The following is a 24,110-nucleotide window of genomic DNA, read 5'->3' on the forward strand; positions in this document are numbered from 1 at the left end:
AGTCGGACACTTAACCAACTGAGCCACCCAGGCACCGCCCTGTCCAACTCTGTTTGTAACCATCAGGACTTCTGAGTTCTCGTGGGTGCCTCATTTGATATTCTCAACCATTAACAGTTACTATTTCAAGCAATATTTTGTGTCACAAGATTCTAGCATAACAGGATATTTGGGAAGTACCCTTAGAGTACATTGTAATACGTTTGACTTAAGTTGTGGATGTAGTCTATGATTTTATTGACTCTGAAGATGTAAATAGTGGGAATTAGAGTCTGAGGTCGTCAACTTGGGTTTGTTGTCTTAGCTGGAGGGTAACATACAATGGAAGTAATCATGATCGTTACTGGAAGGTTGGCCATAGTAAAGATTTCCAAGGGAGTCACCAGATGGTTTTATTTGCCTCTGTTTTGAGTGATTTATTACAGGCATTCCCCACTTGTTAGATTCAATGCTTTCCTGTGCGTCACATTTTCAAAATGCTCTTCCTTGCTTTGAATGCTTTCTTTGAGCCACAATATTACAAGGTCTAGCGCACGTCAAGGTTCTTTGATGCTTTTAAGTTTTGGCATCTGTTTGAGATGTGTCTCTACTAAGTGTGCTCTCTTGCTGTATGTTCTTTTTCTGGAAATGTGTCTTAAGGCTCTTGTTTTATGCAAACACTGCTGCCCAAGTATATTACAAGTGTTACTGCCAGTTCGCTGGTCTCTGGGAAACTGGTAGAATATAGTGTCCAGTACCACAGTTGCTCACAAGGTCCTGATCTCTTAAAGGTACATTTTTCAGTGTAATGAGGTTTCACATTTAGAGACTAGTTAATGTAAAATAGACCTACAATATCAGCTTCCTGTTGCAGCCTTTACACTAATGGTTATAGTAGTTCATGGTGATTGTGTCCTTTCAGAATTTAATGAACAAAACTTTTGCTGTTTCTGCAGCAAGAGCTAAGAAGGTTTTGTTTTGTTTTGTTTTTTTCTTTCCCATCCCCACCAACTTTTTAACATTTCAAACTTGCGGAGAGTTGCACAGTGGACCCCCTGCCATAGCCCTCGCTGAGATTCACCAATTGTTCGTGTTTTGCTACATCTTTTCTTTATCCCATTCAAGCTAAGGAAGAAGACCTCCTTTGCTTAACCACACTGTGGCTTCACACTCAGGAGACTTCCCCCAGTGCCACCATCTAATGTCTGGCCCTTCCGCTCCAGTTAAGGATTGTGTGTCAGGTTGAGCTGCCACGTCTCGGTTCCGGGCTTTCTTTTGTTTCATAACGTGGCCGTTTGTTGTAAGTCAAGGCCAAAAAGTGTTTCGTAGGATGTCCCTCAATTTGGATTTGTCTGACTTGTTCCCTCTTGATTCCGATCCAACCATGGATTCGGTCTTAGAGTAGACCACTTTGGGGCAAAATGTGCACTGTCCGTGCACTGTGCTTGCCCCAGACCCTTCTTGTTTTGAAGGGATTATTAACGAGAAGGTAACAAGCTGTCGATTTCAGGCCCATTGTAGTCGTTCTCAGAGAAGAGACGAGAGGCTTGTGAGCAGGAGAAAGCAAGGGCTATATCGTGGGACCTTGTGTGATTGTAAGCTCTTCCAGTGGCCCCGGCCTCACGGGCATTCAGCTCGGCTCACCTGTTTGCTGCCATTGGCCTGGTGCCACGCAGCACTCTTGTTCCAGAGTCAGACTGAGGGTGTCTGCTTCACAGGTCTTCTTTGTGATCCGTCTCATCGCCGGCCCTGCCGCCAACTCCCTGCCTCCCATTGTTGACCCTGACCCCCTCATCCCCTGCGATCTGATGGATGGGCGGGACGCCTTCCTTACCCTCGCAAGGGACAAGCACCTGGAGTTCTCTTCACTGCGCAGAGCCCAGTGGTCCACCATGTGTATGCTGGTGGAGCTGCACACCCAGAGCCAGGACCGCTTTGTCTACACTTGCAACGAGTGCAAGCACCACGTGGAGACGCGCTGGCACTGCACCGTGTGCGAGGTAGGCCCCAGGGGTGGGGAGCAGAGGGTGCTGGGGTGTTCTGGGTTCCTGAGAGGCAGTGCCTACAGATGTCACACAGGTCTGCGCTCAGTGCCAGGGGTGAAAAGTAGCGCAGAGTGGGACGGGCCTGCTTCTCAGATTTTCATGGTAGAGCTGAAGAGTCTTTCTCAAAGGGGCCTTTGGGACCCCAGCAGAATACATGCAATGTTTCTGAATGACTTAAATCTTGGAGAGTTGACTGTGCCTGTTTCTCCCCCAGGATTACGATTTGTGTATCACCTGCTATAACACTAAAAACCACGACCACAAAATGGAGAAACTAGGTCTCGGCCTAGATGATGAGAGCAACAGCCAGCAGGCCGCGGCCACCCAGAGCCCAGGAGACTCTCGCCGCCTGAGCATCCAGCGCTGCATCCAGTCCCTGGTGCACGCCTGCCAGTGCCGCAACGCCAACTGCTCGCTGCCGTCCTGCCAGAAGATGAAGCGGGTCGTGCAGCACACCAAGGGCTGCAAGCGGAAAACCAATGGAGGCTGCCCTATCTGCAAGCAGCTCATCGCCCTGTGCTGCTACCATGCCAAGCACTGCCAGGAGAACAAGTGCCCGGTGCCCTTCTGCCTCAACATCAAGCAAAAGCTCCGGCAGCAGCAGCTGCAGCACCGGCTGCAGCAGGCCCAGATGCTCCGCAGGAGGATGGCCAGCATGCAGCGGACCGGCGTGGTGGGGCAGCAACAAGGCCTGCCCTCCCCGACTCCCGCCACACCCACCACGCCCACCGGCCAGCAGCCCACCACCCCGCAGACGCCCCAACCCCAGCCCCCCTCTCAGCCCCAGCCTACCCCTCCCAACAGCATGCCACCCTACTTGCCTAGGACTCAGGCTCCTGGCCCTGTCTCCCAGGGTAAGGCGGCGGGCCAGGTGACCCCTCCGACCCCCCCTCAGACTGCTCAGCCACCCCTTCCGGGGCCCCCACCTGCGGCAGTGGAAATGGCAATGCAGATTCAGAGGGCGGCTGAGACGCAGCGCCAGATGGCCCACGTGCAAATTTTTCAGAGGCCAATCCAGCACCAGATGCCCCAGATGACTCCGATGGCCCCCATGGGTATGAACCCACCCCCCATGGCCAGAGGTCCCAGTGGGCATTTGGAGCCAGGGATGGGGCCCACAGGCATGCAGCAACAGCCACCGTGGGCCCAAGGAGGCTTGCCTCAACCCCAGCAACTACAGCCCGGGATGCCAAGGCCGGCCATGATGTCCGTGGCCCAGCACGGTCAGCCCTTGAATATGGCTCCCCAACCGGGACTGGGCCAGGTAGGCGTGAGCCCTCTCAAACCAGGCACTGTGTCTCAACAAGCCTTACAAAACCTTTTGCGGACTCTCAGGTCTCCCAGCTCTCCCCTACAGCAGCAACAGGTGCTTAGTATCCTTCACGCCAACCCCCAGCTGTTGGCCGCGTTCATCAAGCAGCGGGCTGCCAAGTATGCCAACTCTAACCAACAGCCCCTCCCCGGGCAGCCTGGCATGCCCCAGGGCCAGCCGGGGCTGCAGCCACCTACCATGCCGGGCCAGCAGGGCGTCCACTCTAATCCGGCCATGCCGAACATGAACCCCATGCAGGCAGGCGTCCAGAGGGCCGGCCTGCCGCAGCAGCAGCCACCGCAGCAGCAACTCCAGCCACCCATGGGAGGGATGAGCCCCCAGGCTCAGCAGATGAACATGAATCACAACGCCATGCCTTCACAGTTCCGAGACCTCTTGAGACGGCAGCAGATGATGCAGCAGCAGCAGCAGCAGGGAGCCGGGCCCGGAATCGGCCCTGGAATGGCCAACCACAACCAGTTCCAGCAACCCCAGGGAGTTGGCTACCCCCCACCGCAGCAGCAGCAGCAGCAGCAGCAGCGGATGCAGCATCACATGCAACAGATGCAACAAGGGAACATGGGACCGATGGGCCAGCTCCCCCAGGCCTTGGGAGCGGAGGCAGGAGCCAGTCTGCAGGCGTATCAGCAGCGACTCCTCCAGCAACAGATGGGGTCCCCCGCTCAGCCCAACCCCATGAGCCCCCAACAGCATATGCTCCCAAACCAGGCTCAGTCCCCACACCTCCAAGGCCAGCAGATCCCTTCTTCTCTCTCCAATCAAGTGCGTTCACCCCAGCCTGTCCCTTCTCCGCGGCCACAGTCCCAGCCCCCCCACTCCAGCCCTTCCCCGAGGATGCAGCCTCAGCCTTCTCCACACCACGTGTCCCCACAGACCAGTTCTCCACATCCTGGACTGGTAGCTGCCCAGGCCAACCCCATGGAACAAGGGCATTTTGCCAGCCCGGACCAGAGTTCAATGCTTTCTCAGCTCGCTAGCAATCCAGGCATGGCAAACCTCCATGGTGCAAGCGCCACGGACCTGGGACTCAGCACCGATAACTCAGACTTGAATTCAAACCTCTCACAGAGTACACTAGACATACACTAGAGACACCTTGTAGTATTTTGGGAGCAAAAAAATTATTTTCTCTTAACAAGACTTTTTGTACTGAAAACAATTTTTTTGAATCTTTCTTAGCCTAAAAGACAATTTTCCGTGGAACACATAAGAACTGTGCAGTAGCTGTTTGTGGTTTAAAGCAAACATGCGAGATGAACCTGAGGGATGATAGAATACAAAGAATATATTTTTGTTATGGCTGGTTTCCCACCAGCCTTTTTTTCCCCCCTTGTGTGTGTGGTTCAAGTGTGCACTGGGAGGAGGCTGAGGTCCGTGAAGCCAACCATATGCTCCTGCCTTGCACCTCCAATAGGTTTTATTATTTTTTTTAAATTAATGAAAATATGTAATATTAATAGTTATTATTTACTGGTGCAGATGGTTGACATTTTTCCCTATTTTCCTCACTTTATGGAAGAGTTAGAACATTTCTAAAACCAGAGGACAAAAGGGGTTAATGTTACTTTAAAATTACATTCTATATATATATAAATATATATAAATATATATTAAAATACCAATTTTTTTTCTCTGGGTGCAAAGATGTTCATTCTTTTAAAAATGTAAAAAAAAAAAACAAAAAAAACAAAAAAAAAAAAACTCCTTTCCTCCCCTCAAGTCAACTTTTGTGCTCCAGAAAATTTTCTATTCCGTAAGTCTGAGCGTAAAAACTTCAAGTATTAAAATAATTTGTACATGTAGAGAGAAAAATGACTTTTTCAAAATATACAGGGGCAGCTGCCAAATTGATGTATTATATATTGTGGTTCTGTTTCTTGAAAGAATTTTTTTCGTTATTTTTACATCTAACAAAGGAAAAAATTAAAAAGAGGGTAAGAAACGATTCCAGCGGGATGATTTTAACATGCAAAATATCCCTGGGGTTTCTTCTTTGCTTGCTTTCTTCCTCCTTACCCTGCCCCCACCCCCCCATACACACACACACACACACACACACACACACACACACTTTCTGTAAAACTTGAAAATAGAAAGCAAAAACCCTCAACTGTTGTAAATCATGCAATTAAAGTTGATTACTTATAAATATGAACTTTGGATCACTGTATAGACTGTTAAATTTGATTTCTTATTACCTATTGTTAAATAAACTGTGTGAGACAGATACCTGACCTTGTTTCACTTCTTGCCATCACATCTTTGTCTTAGCACACATTGATCTGATTCAATGTCTGGTACGCGGGGTTCAGAGGAAAAAACAAAAGCACTAGTTTGCAGCCTTCCTACACTATTACATAAAGTGCATTCACAAATAGATTTTGGTAAATTTATCCAAAGTTCAGGGGAAAAACCAAATACCAGCTAAATGTCAATTACACCAATTTTAATTGATATTCATTAGCTTTTCACAGCTTGACACAGGACCTTACAGGGATAAGAGTCAGCACCTCAGCTGGATCATACCTAAGTCAGAAGTAGCTCCTTGAGAAAACAGCACTTGATGCCTTGGGCGACATAAGTGCTTATCCTCTGTTACACTTTGGCTTTGCTACCTGCTAACCAGTAAGTCAATGAGAGGGGACGCGGGGTGAGGATGTAAGAGAGGAAAGTGTGTGGAAATAAGATCTGGAAACCTAAGAGATTACAACGAGTCCAGTATTGCGCTAGGTGTTTACAGAATGAAGAGGTCTCCAACTAAATCATTAGAAACTTAAAAAGCAGAATACTGTTGGCTGCTTTGGCGTCATCAGGCAGTCCTTGTTTTTGTCGTAGAGCTTTACCACAGTCCACTAAAGACTGAAGAAAGATCTTCGAGGAGCTTAATTCAAACACCTATTCTATTTTATATTGTCTCAACAAAAATAACCAGTATCTCGATGTGAGATGAACTCGCGCACTGAGCATTAACCAGAGACCACTCCAGAAAATGTCACGCACCTACCTGCCTTGGCTCGGTGGTCCAGCAGATACACCTGGAGCACCTCCGTTCTGTGCCAGGCAGGATGGCACACAAGGACAGGACGCAGCCCTGCAAGAAAAAAAGATGCTTAAGGGGGATAAAAGAAAGCGTTGATGGTACAAGCAGGGAACAGGTGCGAGTCGGCAAAACCTGCTGATGGGAAAGTCTGGAAAGGATAGTACTTAAAATGGATCTTGGAAGGGCGCCTGCCTGGCTGGTTCAGTCGGTAGAGATGCGACTTAATCACAGGGTCCCAAGGCCGAGCCTGTGTGGTGGTGTACAGTTTACAATACATGCGATACTAAAAGAAAATTTAAGAACCAATTTTGGAGGGAAGATGGAAAAGGTGGAGGATGAGTAAGGAGAGAGAAGAATCCGACCCTGTTGGAAAAACAGCTTCAAGGTCCACTTGACACCAGATTACAGAAGAAGGTGGACACCTGCTACAGAAAGACCCCCACCCACCTGTTTTCTCCCTAGTTCTAGGGGCCCAGGATTAATCGGAGCCCCCAACAGGGAAATAACTCAGAATTCTAAGCTATTTCCAAGCAGTAAATACTAGCCTCTAGCTAAGGACAGCTGGGTTGAAGTGTTCAATCATTTTCACTACAATGTTGTAAAGAGGGAGTAGGGGCGGAAATAAGCAGGAAGGGGGGAAAGCTGTCCTTCCCCAAGCCAGGGTCAGTGTTGGGGGGGTAGATAAGGATGAATCCAGAATCAGGAATACAAGAAGCTGATTTCAATGTTTCTGTGTTTGAATATTCTCACCATGAAAAGTTGGGAAGAGCTGAAAGGCCCAAGTCTCTGGGCTGTTAATAACACATCAGTCTAGGAAATGGACCCAATGGGGGCGAGTAGTGTTCCAAGTGCTTCCATTTACCTTGCTTACACACAGCCCCAACCGACAAAGGAAAAGTGACAAGTCGCTCAAGGTCACACAGCCAGTAAATGGCTTCCCAGAGTCAAAGGTCTGTGGAGCTCCAAAGCCTCTCTTCTCCGTATCATTCATCCCCCTTAATAGGGAGAAGCCCTAATGATGGCATCAAATTAACTACATACGACACAGGGGCCCCGTTCCAAGCAAATGCAACATACAGACTAAAACCTGAGAGGGGGGAGGGCAGCAGAGGGGGTGCAGGGAACAAGGAATCATAAAGATAAGTTCCCCAGACTTCTTGTACAACCAGATGGATGGTGTCCTGGAATGCTACGTTCGTGATGAGGTCACCCTGGTTAAAGAGCATAGACGAGTATCAAAAGTAATAAAACGTTTAAGAATAAAGTTAACAAAAGAGGTGTAAGATTTGTACACTGAAAACTGAAAAAACAAACAAAAAAACATCGTTCATGGATCAGAAGACTGGGAAGACCTCACTAATGCTGGGCAAAGGTTACGCTCTAACCCCATCTAGAGATTCAGTGCAACCCGTACCAAATTATCTGCTGGCTTTTTTCTTTTTCCTTGGAAGACACTGAGATGCTGATCCTAAATTGTATACGGAAATGCAAAGGAGCCAAATAGCCAAAACAATCTTGAAAAAGAAGTATAAATTTGGAGGACTCATACTTCCAAATTTTCAAATTTAAACTACAAATCTACATTTCACGAAGATGGTGCTAAAAGCAAAGAAGGAAGCCCCTGCCCCTCCCAAAGCTGAACTGAAAGCCCAGGCTTTGAATGCCAAGAAAGTGGTGCTGAGAGGCGTCCACAGTCACCAAAAAAAAAAAGAAGAAGAAGAAGAAGATGATCCGGGGCTCCTGTCTGGCTCAATCGGAAGAGCACACAACTCCTGATCTTGGGGTTATAAGTTCAAGCCCCACATTGGGGGTAGAGATCATTAAAAAAATATATACTTTAAAACAAAAAAAGAAGATCCACACGTCACCCACATTCCTATGGCCCAAGACACTGCGTCTCCTAGGGCAGCCCAAATATCCTTGAAAGAGGCCCCCTAGGAGAAACCAGCTTGAGCACTATGCCATCATCAAGTTCCCCCTGACTACCAAGTCAGATATGAAGAAAATAGAAGACAACAATACACTTGTGTTCATTGTGGATGTTAAGGCCAACAAGCACCAGATCAAACAGGCTGTGAAGAAGCTCTATGACACTGATGTGGCCAAGGCCAACACCCTGATCAGGCCCAGCAGAGAGAAGACGGCATATGTTCGATTGGCTCCTGACTAGGAGGATGCTTTGGATATTGCCAACAAAATTGGGATCATCTAAACTGAGTCCAACTGGCCAAATTTAAATTTTTTCACTGTAAAAAATGTTAATACAAAATAAACTACAAATCCAAAGTTGTTAAGATAACAGTAGTAGCATAAGGACAGACATTTAGATCAATGGAACAGAGTCCAGAAATAAACCCAAATATTTCAGTTGAGTTTTGGCAAGAGTGCCAGGAGAACTCAATGCAGAAGGAATAGTCTTTTCAACAAATGGTGCTGGGACAATGGGATACCCACAATGTAAAAGAAAGAAGTTGGACCTCTACCTCATGCCAAATACAAAAATTAACTCAAAATACATCATAGACCTAAATGTAACAGCCAAACCTACAAAAGTCATAGAAGAAAACAGGTATAAGTCTTCATAATCTTGGATTAGTCAATAATTACCTAAATTAAAGCACAAGCAACCAGGAAAAAAATTGGACTTGAACATAATTTGAAACTCTTGTACATCAAAGGATAGTATCAGGAAAGTGAAAAGACACTCCCATGGAATGGGATAATGTATTTGCAAATTCTATCTGATAAGGGTCTGTGTATCTGGACTATATAAAAACTCTGATACCAAGGGGCACCTGGGTGGCTCAGCTGGTTAAGCGTCCAACTCTCTTGGTTTCAGCTCAGGTCATGATCTCACAATTGATTAGTTCAAGCCCCACTTTGGGCTCTGCACTGACAGCGTGGAGCCTACTTGGGATTCTCTCTCCCCCTCTCTCTCTCTCTCTCTGCCCCTCCCCTGCTCACTCTCTCTCTCTCTCTCTCTCAAAATAAATAAACTTTAAAAAATGGAATCATCATGGGGCGCCTGGGTGGCACAGTCGGTTAAGCGTCCGACTTCAGCCAGGTCACGATCTCGCGGTCCGTGAGTTCGAGCCCCGCGTCGGGCTCTGGGCTGCTGGCTCAGAGCCTGGAGCCTGTTTCCAATTCTGTGTCTCCCTCTCTCTGCTCCTCCCCCGTTCATGCTCTGTCTCTCTCTGTCCCAAAAATAAATAAACGTTGAAAAAAAAAAATTAAAAAAAAAAAAAAATGGAATCATCATGGGGCGCCTGGGTGGCTCGGTCGGTTGGGCGTCCGACTTCGGCTCGGGTCATGATCTCACGGTCCGTGAGTTCAAGCCCCGCGTCGGGCTCTGTGCTGACAGCTCAGAGCCTGGAGCCTGTTTCAGATTCTGTGTCTCCCTCTCTCTCTGCTCCTCCCCAGTTCATGCTCTGTCTCTGTCTCAAAAATAAATAAAAGTTAAAAAAATAAAATAATAAAATAAAAAATGGAATCATCATGATGTATCATCTTAAAAAAAAAAAAACAACCTCTCATACTCCACAATAAAAAAAAGATACATAACCCAATGAAAAAATGGGCACCAGATTTGAATAGATGTTTCCCCAAAGATGAGATACAAATGGGTAATCAGCACATGAAAATGAAACGGCTATAAAAGTACAAGTGTTGGGGCACCTGGCTGGCTCAGTCAGTAGACCATGCAACTCTTGATCTCAGGGTTGTGAGTTCAAGCCCCATGTTGGGTGTAGAGATTACTTAAAAATAAACTTTTTAAAAAGTACAGATGCATAGACATAAAGATGGACACACTAATGCTTCAGCAAAAGGCTGACTTTAAACTGAGGAATTTTTCTCTTCTTCATTTTTGAAGCCTCCTCCTCCACCTTCACTTGTTGTTCTGTAGAATCCTTTGTTCCAGGAACTTCTTATCAATATAGACATCTCGGTGACCTCAATGTATACTTAGTAACAAGATTCAGACAGCTGTTGCCAGGGCTGGTCATGAGACCACCTTGAAGACATGACGAAGGATCGTGGCTGGTAGCACATACCAGATTCTTATCAAAACAGCCTAGATCCTGTGTTTTCCTATAAAACCCTTCAGCCTTTCACCCCAGGCGGCTCTACAGTTTTTCTTTTTTCTTCTTTTTTTTTAAAGCAGTTTCCATACCCATTGTGGGGCTTGAACTCACAACCCCAAGATCAAGAGTCGCCCGTTCCACCACTGACTGAGCCAGCCGGGTGCCCCTGGTCTACAGTTTTGAAGACATCAGCCTGTGGCAACCTCTCCTGCCTGGCAAAGTAATACAATTATCGTCGCTCTTTATCACCAAACCGTCTTCGTGTTCTATTTCGGCTCCGGAGCAGGAGCACAGAGGTCAGTTCTCGACAACAAAAAGATACTCAACGTCATTAGTAATTAGGGAAACACAAATAAATCGAAACTACAATGAGATGCCACTTCACACCCACTAGAATGGCCATAATCGAAAATAGACAATAACCAGTGCTGGCGAGGATGTGGAGAAAGTGGAATCTCACCCACCGCTGGTGGGGTGGAGAATGGTGCAGCCGCTTTGGAAAACTGTAGCAATTCCTCTAAAAAGTTAAGTATCTGTATGCGTAGGAATGATTTATACACTGCAGAAAATTTATCTCAGTAAATGCCTGTCCATAACATAAGAAGTAGTTACATACAGAGTTACGATATGACCTAGCAATTCCTCTCCTTGTTATATACCCAAGAAAACTGAAAACATACGTTCACACAAAAATTTGTGCCCAAATGTCCATGGCAGCATTATTCATAAAGGCTGAAAAAATAAGCAATTCAAACGTCCATCCAATGGAACAGGATCCAGCCACTGGAAGCAAGGAAGGAGGGATTTACACAACAACCTGGCTGAATGTTGAACACATCGTGCTCAGTGAAAGGAGCCAGACACAGAAGACGACATACTATATGGTTCTATTTATATGAGATGTTTCAAACAGGCAAATCCACACAGAAAGAGAGTAGAGCAGTGCTTGCCAGGGGCTCAGGAAAGGGGAGAATGAGGAGAGACTCTTGATGGGTACAGGGTTTCTTTTTGGGGTGATGAAAATGTTCTGGAATTAGACTGTGATGATGGCTGCACAGCCCTGAAAGTACTAAAAACCACCGAATTGTAAGCTTTCAAAGGGTGAATTTTACGATATGTGAATTAGATCTCAATTAAAAAGGAGGCCACAGGGGCGCCTGGGTGGCGCAGTCGGTTAAGCGTCCGACTTCAGCTCAGGTCACGATCTCGCGGTCCGTGAGTTCGAGCCCCGCGTCGGGCTCTGGGCTGATGGCTCGGAGCCTGGAGCCTGTTTCCGATTCTGTGTCTCCCTCTCTCTCTGCCCCTCCCCCGTTCATGCTCTGTCTCTCTCTGTCCCAAAAATAAATAAAAGTTAAAAAAAAAAAAAAAAAAGGAGGCCACAGACCAGCCGGAGGGACAGTGCTCTTTCGAGCCGCCTCCCAAGAGCCCCACCTGAAGTTCCAGGGGTGTTCAGTGGGCAGGCGAGAGGCCTGGAAAGTCAGAAAGAGTGGGTCTGCGGGATCATTGAGAGGAAGACCTGTTGTCAGGTGCAGATTTGGGCAAAGTCTGTCCCAGGAGAAGCGGGGCTCCCTTGGGGTGCACGTGAGTTTCTACTCAGTGGAAGAAACAGACCTCTAAGATCTCCGGAGTCTTTTATTAAAAATACAGATAGAAGGGCTCCTGGCTGGCTCAGTCGGTGGAGTGTAAGACTCCTGATCTCAGTGTTGTGAGTTCGAGCCCCACGCTGGGTGCAGAGATAACTTAATAATACAATCCTTAAAAATAGAGAGAGAGAGGGGTAGAAAAAAGTGAATAATGTACTTCATAAATGCTCGATAGTGATAAAATGATTTTACCTAAGCCTGACATTTTTGAGAGGGAGATTTGTCATCCTTCTTTCTGGCTATGCAGAAATTAACCCAAAAGGGAGAAAAAGCAGCAGATAACATCTCCCAGCTAAAACCCTAAACCTCAGCTCAGTCATTGCCCATTTATGAAGCACTGAAGGCCTACTGTGTGTGACAACCCCTGGAGACAGAAGAAGGAAGAACCAAAACAAAAAAAAACAAAATGAAGCGATAGCCAAAGTAAACCATAAAATCAAAAGGACAAGTGCCAACAGAGGAACGCGTCGAGGAGGCCTGGGATAGGTACCAACGGGGTGGTATCCCGCCTTGAGAAAGAAGGTAATCCTGCCATTTGTTACAACATCGGTGGCCCTGAAGGGCGTTATGCTGAGTGAGGTAAGTCACACAGAGGGAGACAAATACTGCAGGCTCTCAGTTATATGGGGAATCTAAAAAAAGTCAAATGTGTAAAAACAGAGTCAAATAAATGATGGTTACCAGAAGCCCAGGGGTGGACAGACTTGGGGCATCTGCTGTTTAAGGCTATAAACTTGGAACTAGCAGACGCACGCATCCTGGAGACCTAAGGCACAGCACGGTGATTATAGTCAACAATTCTGTATTATCAACTTCAAAGGCACCGATAGGCTGGCTCTGAATTGCTCCCACCTCAAAGAAACAAATAATTATGTGACATAAGAGGTGTTAGCTAAAATGGTGGTAATCATATCACAATAAATAAGTGTAGCAAATCAACGCATTGCCCACCTCAAACTGACACAGTGCTACATGCCAGTTATATTTCAATAAAGAAGTATCAAAAGGTTTGGGGGCAACTGGCTGGCTCAGCTGGTTAAGCGTCTGACTTCGGCTCAGATCACGATCTCACGGTTCATGAGTTCGAGACTCGCACTGGGCTCTGCTCGGACAGCACAGAGCCCACTGCAGAACCTCTGTCCCCCTCTCGCTGCCCCTCCCCCACTCAAGGTCTCCCTCTCTCTCTCTCTCTCTCTGTCTCCCTCAAAAATAAACATTTAAAAAAATCAAAAGGTTTGGACTAATGACTATGGAGACAACTCACCAGTCTGTAACCTTAGGCAAGTAACTCGGCCTCAATGGTCTCAGCTGTGAAATGGAGAGAATGTGGTCCACACTCCTCACCAAGCAGCTGTAAAGATAAATGAGTACTGGTGAGGATGTGCAGAGACCAGAACTCTTGCATGTTGGTGGTGGGAACGTAAAATGGCACGGCGACTGTGGAGACGGAATAGCAGTTCCTCAAAAATTAGACATAACATTATCCTATTGGCCAAGAATTCCAATTCTGAGTAGATACACTAAAGAATTAAAGGCAGGGACTTGAACAAATATCTGGACACCCGTGTCCATGGCAGCATTATGCATTATTCACAATAGCCAAGAGGTGGAAACAGCCCATGCGTCCATCAATGGATGTAATGGATAAAGAAAATGGGGTATATCCATACAGTGGAATATTATTCCTTAAAAAGAAAGGAAAATCGACAAATGCTACGACATAGACGAACCATGAAGACATGATGCCAAGTGAAATAAACTAGACACAAAAGGGCCAATATTCTATGTTTCCACTGTGTGAGGTACCCAACTAGTCAAATTCATAGAGGTGCCAAATAGGATGGTGATGGCCAGGCGCTGCGGACACGGGACTGGGAGATTATTGTTTAATGGGTACGGAGTTCAGTTTGGGTTGTGCGACAACGTGAGTGTGCTTAATGCCACTGAACTGCACACTTAAAAATGGCTAAAATGGTAAACTCTGTGTTCTGTATAGTTCATCACAATAAAAAGATTACATAAAATCATGTTAATGAAACTATGCTGCAAACTGTAAAGCCCTGACTCATGTACTATTTTTCTCTTTCCTTCATGGATGCTGTCAGCCAATTAGCCAAAAAGGAGCCAACTATATATTATTACCTGTGATGGCGAGATTTCTGGCCGTGAATTCTAGTCCTTCCTCCTAGTTCACACATGCAACAGAGGCCGACAGAACAGCACCGCCAAAAGGAAGGGGAAAGACGGCTGCGTCCTTGGGGCAAAAACAACAGGGTAGGCACGATTTTCCATATACGGCCTGGTGATGAGAACCACAGGAAATGAAGCAGTAGGTGGTGACATCCTAGAATACGAGGCACAGAACAGTACCCTCGATTCTCAGGGCTACCAGGTGGTCGAGGAAAAGAAGAAAAAAGACACACCACAGAAGGCGTGTACGATCGGACACACACACAGAACAAGTACTTGGGTGCTGTCCTGAGCGGGGAGCCGGTGGGGGGGGGGGGCACTCATGCCAACAGATGGCCCTTCCAGAGATGAAAAACACCGTGTCTGGAGTGGAAAGTTAATGAATGGGTTTAACAAAAGATTTAATATCACAGGAAATTATGATTGGTGAATTAGAAGATACGATACAAACCATCTAAAATGTAAAGGAGAGAAAAAAGACCGAAAATACTAAACAGTATTTCAGTATTTCTAGCCTCTGTAGAACACTATCAAGCAGATGTATAATTAAAGTTCCAGAAAAGGGGGTAGGGAAAAAAATTTTTTTTTTTTTTTTGAGAGAGAGGGAGAGAGAGAAAGAAACACAGAGTGTGAGCAGGGGAGGGACAGATAGAGGGAGACACAGAATCCGAAGCAGGCTTCAGGCTCTGAGCTATCAGCACAGAGCCCGACGCAGGGCTCAAAACCAGGAACCGCAAGATCATGACCTGAGCCAAAGTCAGATGCTTAACCAACTGAGTCACCCAGGCGCCCCAGGAAAAATAGTTTTTGAAAAAAATGACAGAAAAATTTGCAAATTTGATGAAAAGCATAAGTTCACAGATCCAAGAAGCTCAATGAACCCTAAACAGGATAAACACATAGAAAATAAAACCAAGGCACATAATAGCAAAACTGCTAAAAAGCCATGAGTAATAAAGAAAAAAAAATGCTAGAAACAGTCAGAAGAGGGTGCCTGGGTGTTTCGGTCAGTTAAGCATTAAGCGTCTGACTCTCGATTTCTGCTCAGACCATGATCTCATGGTTTCGTGAGTTTGAGCCCTGGTCGGGCTCTGTGCTGACAGCCCGGAGCCTGCTTGGGATTCTCTCTCTTGCTCTCTGTCTCTCTCAAAGATAAATAAATAGGGGCTCTTGGGTGGCTCAGTCAGTTAAGTGTCCAACTTCAGCTCAGGTCATGATCTCGCGGTTTGTGAGTCGAGCCCCGCGTCGCGCTCTGTGCTGACAGCCTGGAGCCTGGAGCTGCTTCGGATTCTGTGTCTCCCTCTCTCTCTGCCCCTCCCCTGCTCACGTTCTGTCTCTCTCTGTCTCTCAACAACAAATAAACGTTTAAAAAAAATTTTTTTTTTCAACGTTTATTTATTTTTGGGACAGAGAGAGACACAGCATGAACGGGGGAGGGGCAGAGAGAGAGGGAAACACAGAATCGGAAACAGGCTCCAGGCTCTGAGCCATCAGCCCAGAGCCCGACGCGGGGCTCGAACTCACGGACCGCGAGATCGTGACCTGGCTGAAGTCGGACGCTTAACCGACTGCGCCACCCAGGCACCCCAAAAAATTTTTTTTAATTACCAAAACTAACAAGAAAAATAAAAAGTCTAAATAGCTCTACATTTATTTAAGAAATTCAACTGATAATTCAGGGGTGCCCGGGTGGCTCAGTCGGTTGAGCATCTGACTTCGGCTCAGGTCATGATCTCACAGCTCGTGAGTTCAAGCCTCACCTCAGGCTCTGTGTTGACAGCTCAGAGCCTGGAGCTGCTTCGGATTCTGTGCCTCCCTCTCTCTCTGCCCCAACCCACTCGCATTCTGTTTCTGTCTCTCTCAAAAATAAATATACATGAAAAAAAAATTTTTTTAATTCAATTCATAATTCAAACCTTCCCACAAACAAACTTCCAGGCCAAGATTATTTCACTGATGAATTCTATCAAACATATAAGGAATAAATAACAGAAGTCATATATGATTCTTTTAGAAAATAGCAGGAACACTTCTCAACCCATTTTTATGAAATCAATGTTACCCTGGTACCAAAAATTTTTTCAGTTATAAGAAAACAAAAGACCAGTAGCCCTCATGAACACAGATGTAAAAATCCTAAGCATCTACCCAAAAGAATACCTATTACATTATAAGTGTAATATAATGAGATCAAAGGATTTCTCCCTAAGCTCAGGAATCAGGCAGTAATCTCCATTCTCACCAATTCTTTTCAACATTATACTGGATGCTTTTGGCAGCAATATAAAACAAAAAAATAAATAAATCAAAGACAAAATTGTTAGCAAGAAAGAAGTGAACTGTTTTTATTCTCGGTGTCATGATTGTGTGAATAAAAAAACCCATTAGGAATCTACAAAATAGCTATTCAAACTAGTAAGTTAATTAATCAAGGAAAGAAGACACAAGAAAAGTAAACAAAGATCATTAGCATTTCTATGTATCAGCAATTAACACTTAGAAAATGAAATCTATAGGGGCATCTAGGTGGTCAATCGAGTAAGCTTCAGACTCTTGATCTCGGCACAGGTCATGATCCCACAGTTCGTGGGATCAAACCCTGCATTGGGCTCTGCGCTCACAGTGCTCAGCTTCCTTGGGATTCTCTCTCTCCCTCTCCCCCATGTTCTCTCTCTCTCTCTCTTAAAAATAAATAAACTTAAAAAAAAGAAACATATATTCTATGGGAGCCTAAGTGGGGTGGCTCACTCAGTTAAGCATCTGACTATTGATTTCAGCTCAGGTCATGATCCGAGGGTCCAGGGATCAAGCCCTGCATCAGGCTCCTCGTTGAGCATGGAGCCTGCTTAAGATTCGTTCTCTCTCTCCTTCTGCCCGTCTCCCATTCATGCAAATACATAAATAAATAAAATATATATTCTAAATATGAGTCTTTTGTCAGAAATGTGGTTTGTAAATGTTTTTACCAGCTTATAGCTTATTTCCCCATCCTCTTAACAGGGTTTTTATGAAGTCCAGTAATAAAATTTTTTCTTTTATGGATCATGCTTTTGGCATCATGTCTAAGAACTCTTCAACCAGACCCTAGGTCTTAGAGATTGTCTCTTATGTTATCATCTCAAATTTTACAGTTTTATGTTTCACAGTAAATCTAAGAACCATTTTGAGTTTATTTTTGTACAGAGAGGTTTGGCTTGAGGCTTGCTTTGTTTTGTTTTTTTTTGTTTTTTTGTTTTTTTTTTGCCTACAGATATCCATCCAGTTACTCCAGCACCCTCGGTTCCAAAAACTATCCTTTCTCCCCCAAATGACTTGTATCCCTTTGTCAAAAATAAAACAAACAAATGAACAAAAATTGGTCATACTTGTGTGGGGCTATTTCTGGATCCATGGAACCGTATGTGCGTTCCTCTGCCAATATCACCATAGTGCTGATCAATGCAGCCCAAAGTCTAAAAATCAAGCAGAGCGATTCTTCCATTTTTCTTCTTCAGAAATGTTTAGCTATTTTGGTTCCTTTGTTTTCCCCATAGAAAGTGTGGAATAATCTTGTCAAAATATACAAAATAATCTTGCTGGAGTTTTGATAGGAATTGTGCTAAATCTATATATCAACTGGGAGATAACTGACATCTTTACTATATTGTATCTTCTTGTCCAGGAACACAGAATGTTTCTTTGTATCTCTTTGATTAATTTCATCAATGTGTTTTAGTTTTCAGCATGCAAGTCCTGTACATGTTTTGTTACATTTACACCTAAGTATTTTTTTTCTTCTTTTTTCTTTTTTTTGGGTGTGTGTGTGTGTGTGTGTGTGTGTGTGTGAGTGATGACTTTTTTTATCTCATTTTTTAAGAATTTTTTTTAATGTTTAATTATTTTTGAGAGAGAGAGAGAGAGAGAGACAGAGTGCAAGCAGGAGAGGGAGACACAGAATCCAAAGCAGGCTCCAGGCTCTGAGCTGTCAGCACAGAGCCCAACGCAGGGCTCAAACTCACAAACCGAGAGATCATGACCTGAGCTGAAGTCAGCCACTCAGCTGATTGAGCCACCCAGGTGCCTCTTCATTTTTATTTTTAGAGAGAGAAAAATATTGAGAGTGCATGAGCAGAAGAGAGGAGCAGAGGGAGAAAGAGAATCCCAAGGAGGCTCCACACTGTGGAGCCTGACATGGGGCTCGATCCTACGACTCTGGGATCATGACCTGAGCCAAAACCAAGAGTTGGACACTCAACTGACTGAGCCACCCAGGCACCCCTGTAATTATACATGCTATTTTTACTTTTAATTTTGATTTTCATTTTTTAAGTCTTTCGTTTTTAATTTACATCCAAATTAGTTGGCATATAGGTTTTGTTTTTTTTTTATTTCAGTCTCATTGATAGTATACAGAAAGAAATACAGTTGACTTCTATATTCATCTTGTATCCTATAACCTTCCTGAACTCATTTATTAGTTCCACTGAGTTTTATTGCTGTTGATGCCACGGGATTTTCTACATAGACCATCATGTCATCTGCAAAAAGAAATGTTTTATTCCTTCCTTTCTGATCCATATCCCTTTTATTTCCTTCTCTTGCCTCATTACACTGGCATGAACTGCCAGTACATGTTGACTAGCAGTGGTGAGAGGGGACATTTTTGCCTTGTTTCTGATCTTAGAGGAAAAGTATTCAATATTTCCATTAAGTATGATGTCAGTTGTAGGTTTTCTGTAGATGTTTTTTAGCAAGTTGAAGAAGTCCCCTCCATTTCTAGTCTCTTGAGTTTTTATCATGAATGGGTATTGAATTTTGCCAAGTATTCTTTCTATCAATTCATACGATCATACAATATTTCTTGGTAAATTACACTGATTTATTTTCAAATACCGAACTAGCCTTGGATCTCTGGAATTAACTTCACTTGGTTTTGATGTACAATTCTTCTTATACATTTCTGAAATCTATTTGCTATTATTTTGTTAAGTTTTTTTTTTTTTTTAATTTTTTTTTTCAACGTTTATTTATTTTTGGGACAGAGAGAGACAGAGCATGAACGGGGGAGGGGCAGAGAGAGAGGGAGACACAGAATCGGAAACAGGCTCCAGGCTCTGAGCCATCAGCCCAGAGCCCGACGCGGGGCTCGAACTCACGGACCGCGAGATCGTGACCTGGCTGAAGTCGGACGCTTAACCGACTGCGCCACCCAGGCGCCCCGTTAAGTATTTTTGAATCTATATTCATGAGAGATATTGGTCTGTAATTTTCTTTTTTTCTTTTATTTATTTTTTATTTGTTTATTTTTTTTACTGTCTTTGGTTTTAATATCAGGGCAATACTGGTTTCATAGAATGAATTGAGAAATGACTGAAATGGCTCTCATCTTCTATTTTCTGAAAGAGATTGTATAGAATTGGTGTTAATTCTTTAAACATTTTTTTAGAACTTTCCAATGAAACCATCTGGACCTGGAGACTTCTTTTTCAGGAAATTTTATGAATTCAATTTCATTAACAGTTATAGGGCTATCAGGACTATTCAGATGATCACTTTAATATTTGATGAAGTGAGGTAGTTTATACTTTTTAAAGAATTGATACGTTTCACCTAAATTATCAAATCTGTGTGTATAGAGTATTTTGTGGCATTCTATTATCCTTTTAATGTCTGCAGATTCTGTAGTGATATTCCCTATTTCATTACTGATCTCAATAATGTGGTTTGTCAATTTTGTTGATCTTTTCAAAGAACCAGGTTTGGTTTCATTGACTTTTTTCTATTTTTCTGTTTTCAATCTCAATTTTTTAGCTTCATTATTTCCTTCATTCTATTGGCTTTAGAATTTTTTTTTTCTATGTTTGTTTTTGAGAGACAGAGAGAGACAGAGCACAAGTGGGATGGGGGGCAGAGAGAGAGAGAGGCACAGAAAATGAAAAAGGTTCCAGGCTCTGAGCTGTTTGTGGCTCAGGCTCACAAACTACAAGATCATCACCTAAGTCGAAGTCAGATGTTTAACCAACTAATCCACCCAGGCTCCCCTGCTTTAGGGCTTTTTAAATCTCCTTCTGATTTTCTGAAGTGGGAGTAAAGATCATTGATTGATTTGAGACATTTCCTCTTTCCCAATATAAACAGTAAGTGCTACAAATTTCCCTCTCCATTCTGCTTTAGCTGCATCCTACAAATTTTGATATGTTGTATTTCACCTAAATTCGGTTCATTTTTTTTTTTTTTTTAATTTCTGGAGCCATGAAATATTTAGAAGTGTCTTGTTTAATTTCCAGGTGTTGGGAGATTTTCCTATCACCCTTTCTGTTACTGATTTCTAGTTTGGCTCCATTTATTCCAGTGGGCAGAGATTTTACTTTATATGATTTCAATCCTTTCAAACTTGTTGAGATTTGCTTTATGGCCCCAAATATTATCTATCTTAGTTCCATGGGCACTTGAAAAAAGAATGTGTATTCCGCTGTTGTTGGGTAGATTGTTCTAGAACATCTGTAATGTCCATCAGATCTTGTTGGTTGATGGTGTTATTGAATTGTATATCCCTGCTGATTTTATGTCTAATTGTTTATAGTTGTTGAGAAAAGGGTGTTGTCTACAGCCATACCACCCTGAATGCGCCCGATCTTGTCTGATCCTGGAAGCTAAGCAGGGTCGGGCCTGGTTAGTACTTGGATGGGAGAAAAGGGTGTTGAAGTCTCCCAACTGTGACTGTGGAGATGTCTATCAGTTTATGCTTCACCTATTTTGCATCTTGTTATTTGGTGCACAAACATTTAGGATTCTGTCTTCTTGGTATATTGATTCTTTCACCATTATATAATACCCCTCTCTGTCCCTAGTAATTTCCTTTGTTATAAAGTCAACTTTGTCTAATATTAACATAACCACTCCTGCTTTCTTTTTATTAATGTTTGCATATATTTTTTTCTATCATTTTACTTTTAATCTATAATTATTATATTTAACATTATGTGATATTTAAAATGTATTTCCTATAAACAGCATATAATTAGGTCATGTTTTGGGGTGCCTGGGTGACTCAGTCAGTTGGGCATCTGACTTCAGCTCAGGTCATGATCTCACAGCTTGTGAGTTCAAGCCCCACCTCAGGCTCTGTGCTGACAGCTCAAAGCCTGGAGCCTCCTTCAGATTCTGTGCCTCCCTCTCTTTCTGCCCCTCCCCTGCTTGTGCTCTGTCTCTCAAAAATAAATAAACATTTTTTAAAAATTAAAAAAAAAGAATACTCTGTGCTACCCCAGTAGTGCCTAGATGTAGACACACACAAATAAGACATATTTTTAAAAATTATGCCATGTTTTTATGTTATTTTTTTTTAATGTTTACTTATTTTTGAGAGAAAGAGAGTGAGCAAGCACACAAGGGGAGGTGGGGTATAGAGAGAGAGGGAGACACAGAATCTGAAGCAGGCTCCAAGCTGTCAGCACAGAGCCTGATGCAGGGCTCAAACCCACGAACCATGGGATCATGACCTGAGCTGAGGTTGGATGCTTAACCAACTGAGCCACCCTGGTGCCCCTATTTTAAAAAATTTTTTTAAAAATATTTCTCAGGGGACGCCTGGGTGGCGCAGTCGGTTAAGCGTCCGACTTCAGCCAGGTCACGATCTCGCGGTCCGTGAGTTCGAGCCCCGCGTCAGGCTCTGAGCTGATGGCTCAGAGCCTGGAGCCTGTTTCCGATTCTGTGTCTCCCTCTCTCTCTGCCCCTCCCCCGTTCATGCTCTGTCTCTCTCTGTCCCAAAAATAAATAAAAACGTTGAAAAAAAAATTAAAAAAAAAAATATTTCTCAGTAATCTCTACACCCAATGTTGGGCTCAAACTCACATCCACAAGATCAAGAGTCACACACTCTATGGACTGAGCCAGCTAGGCACCCCTAATTGGGCCACGCTTTTAAATCCATTCTGCCAGTCTCTTCTAACTGGTGTGTTTAGAAGATTTCCACTAATGTAATTATTAGTATATTAAGGCCTCAGTTTGCCATTTGTTTTCTGTTTGTTCTCTCAGCTTTTCACTTCTGTTTTCTTTTTCCTGTCTTACTGTGCATTACCTGAATATTTGTAGAGTTCCCTTTGAATTTATGTGTAATGTTATTTAGTGCATTTCTTTGTAAAGTTTTTTAGTGTTTAGCTATTTCATCATTTACACATAACCTATGAAGTCTCTTGGTGTTAACATTCTACCAGTTTGAGTTAAGTACTAAAATCTTCACACCCCTTTATCCTGCCTCATTCTAGTATCTTCTACAAACGCTGAGGACCACATTAGGTCATACTAAAGGTTTTGCTTCAACTGTCAAATACAATTTAGAAAACTCAGAAAGAGAAGTCTATGTATTTACCCATATTTTTGCTCTTACAGTGTTCTTTTTTCCTTTCTGATGTTGTAAAATTCAATTTCTTTTATTTCCTTTCTGTTTAGACAACTTGTTTTAGCCATTCTTTTAGGTTAGGGCTGCTGGAGACAAACTCTCTTAGTCTTCATCTGAGAATGCCTAGATTTCCTCTTCATTCCTGTCTTGCTAGGCTTCCCATTTCCTGGGCCTTTGGCTTGAGGATTTGTTTTTGTCTGTGTCTGTTGACGATTCCAGGTTCCAGGCTTCTCCAGATCCAGTCTGGGAAGCGTCAGGCAAAAGGAAATTCAGGAACTCACCGCCATGTCATTCTTTGTGTCCAAACATCCCTATCTGGTCCACCTTCTCTCCACCTTTCAGAATTTTCTTGTTTGTTCAGTGTATAGTCTCCGTATATAGAATGCCCAGGGCTTTTAGCTGTACTTAGCAGGGAAAATAAGGAAAACTACGTCTACTCCATCTTCCTGGAAAGAGACACCCAGGAAATTATTTTTTTTAATACTCATATTCATAATGGCATTAAAATATGAAATACTTCAGCATAAATCTAACAAAACATGTAAAATGGCTGTACAATGAAAAGTACTAAGCACTAGTAAAAGAAATTTTAAAAGCCTAAGTAAATGGAGTGACATACCATGCTCCATATTAGCCAATATATCCATCCAATATTATTAAGATGATACTTTCCCCCACGTGAATTATAGATTTAGTGCAATCACAGTAAAAATCCCAGGGTGGTTTTTTAATTGACAAGCTGATTATAAAATGTATATGGAGATGCAAAGGATACAATAGCCAATTTTGAAATTTTAATAGCAAACAATCTTGAGAAGGAAAGACTAAGTTCAAGGACTTCTACCTGATAAAGACATACCGTAAGTTACAATAATCAAAAGAGTAAGACGTTATCATAAGCATGAACAGGCAGATCAATGGAACAGAATACAGTCCAAAAAGAGAACCACACATTCATGGACAACTCATGTGCAACAAAGGTGTCAAGGTAATTCAACAGTGACAGAATAATCTTTAGAATAAGTAAAAGTGGAACAACAGACAGAGATCAACAAAACAACAAAAACCCCTTTGATCTATACACCAAACTACAAAATATTAACTCAGACTTTATTTATTTTGAGAGAGAGAGAGAGAGAGAGAGAGAAGGACAATGAGCAGGAGGAGGGGCAGACAGACAGACAGAGAATCCCAAGTAGGCTCTGCACTGTCTTCTTCTGCTCCTCCCCACTCCTGCGTGCACACGCACGCACACGCGCTCTCTTTCAAAATAAATGAACTTAAAAAGAAAGAAAGAAAAGTGCTTACCAGCATTCATCTTCAGGGGAATGCAAATTAAAATGACAATGAGATATATTATACGCCCACTAAAATGGCTCCAATTAAAAAGGCGGTCAATACCAAATGTAAGCACAACT

General features: G+C 43.5%; 1 protein-coding gene, 1 long non-coding RNA gene and 1 pseudogene across 4 annotated transcripts in view; 2 read left to right on the forward strand and 1 right to left on the reverse strand.

Moving 5' to 3' along the window:
- The window catches only part of EP300 (E1A binding protein p300), an 84,830-nt gene extending 79,246 nt beyond the window's left edge, over window positions 1-5,584 (forward strand). The window contains exons 30-31 of the mRNA XM_045465958.1: window positions 1,698-1,979; window positions 2,239-5,584. Coding sequence (XP_045321914.1) covers window positions 1,698-1,979; window positions 2,239-4,446 — 2,490 coding nt within the window. The 3' untranslated portion in view covers window positions 4,447-5,584. The remainder of the gene's footprint in view (window positions 1-1,697; window positions 1,980-2,238) is intronic.
- The window catches only part of LOC123591531, a 73,399-nt gene that overhangs the window by 11,635 nt on the left and 37,654 nt on the right, over window positions 1-24,110 (reverse strand). For all 3 annotated transcript variants that reach the window (XR_006709392.1, XR_006709393.1, XR_006709391.1), the window contains one exon: window positions 6,362-6,448. This is a non-coding gene — a long non-coding RNA (uncharacterized LOC123591531). The remainder of the gene's footprint in view (window positions 1-6,361; window positions 6,449-24,110) is intronic.
- On the forward strand, window positions 6,444-8,893 carry LOC123591530 (annotated as a pseudogene).

This window comes from Leopardus geoffroyi, chromosome B4, assembly GCF_018350155.1.
Source record: "Leopardus geoffroyi isolate Oge1 chromosome B4, O.geoffroyi_Oge1_pat1.0, whole genome shotgun sequence".
Classification (NCBI taxonomy): Eukaryota; Metazoa; Chordata; class Mammalia; order Carnivora; family Felidae; genus Leopardus; species Leopardus geoffroyi.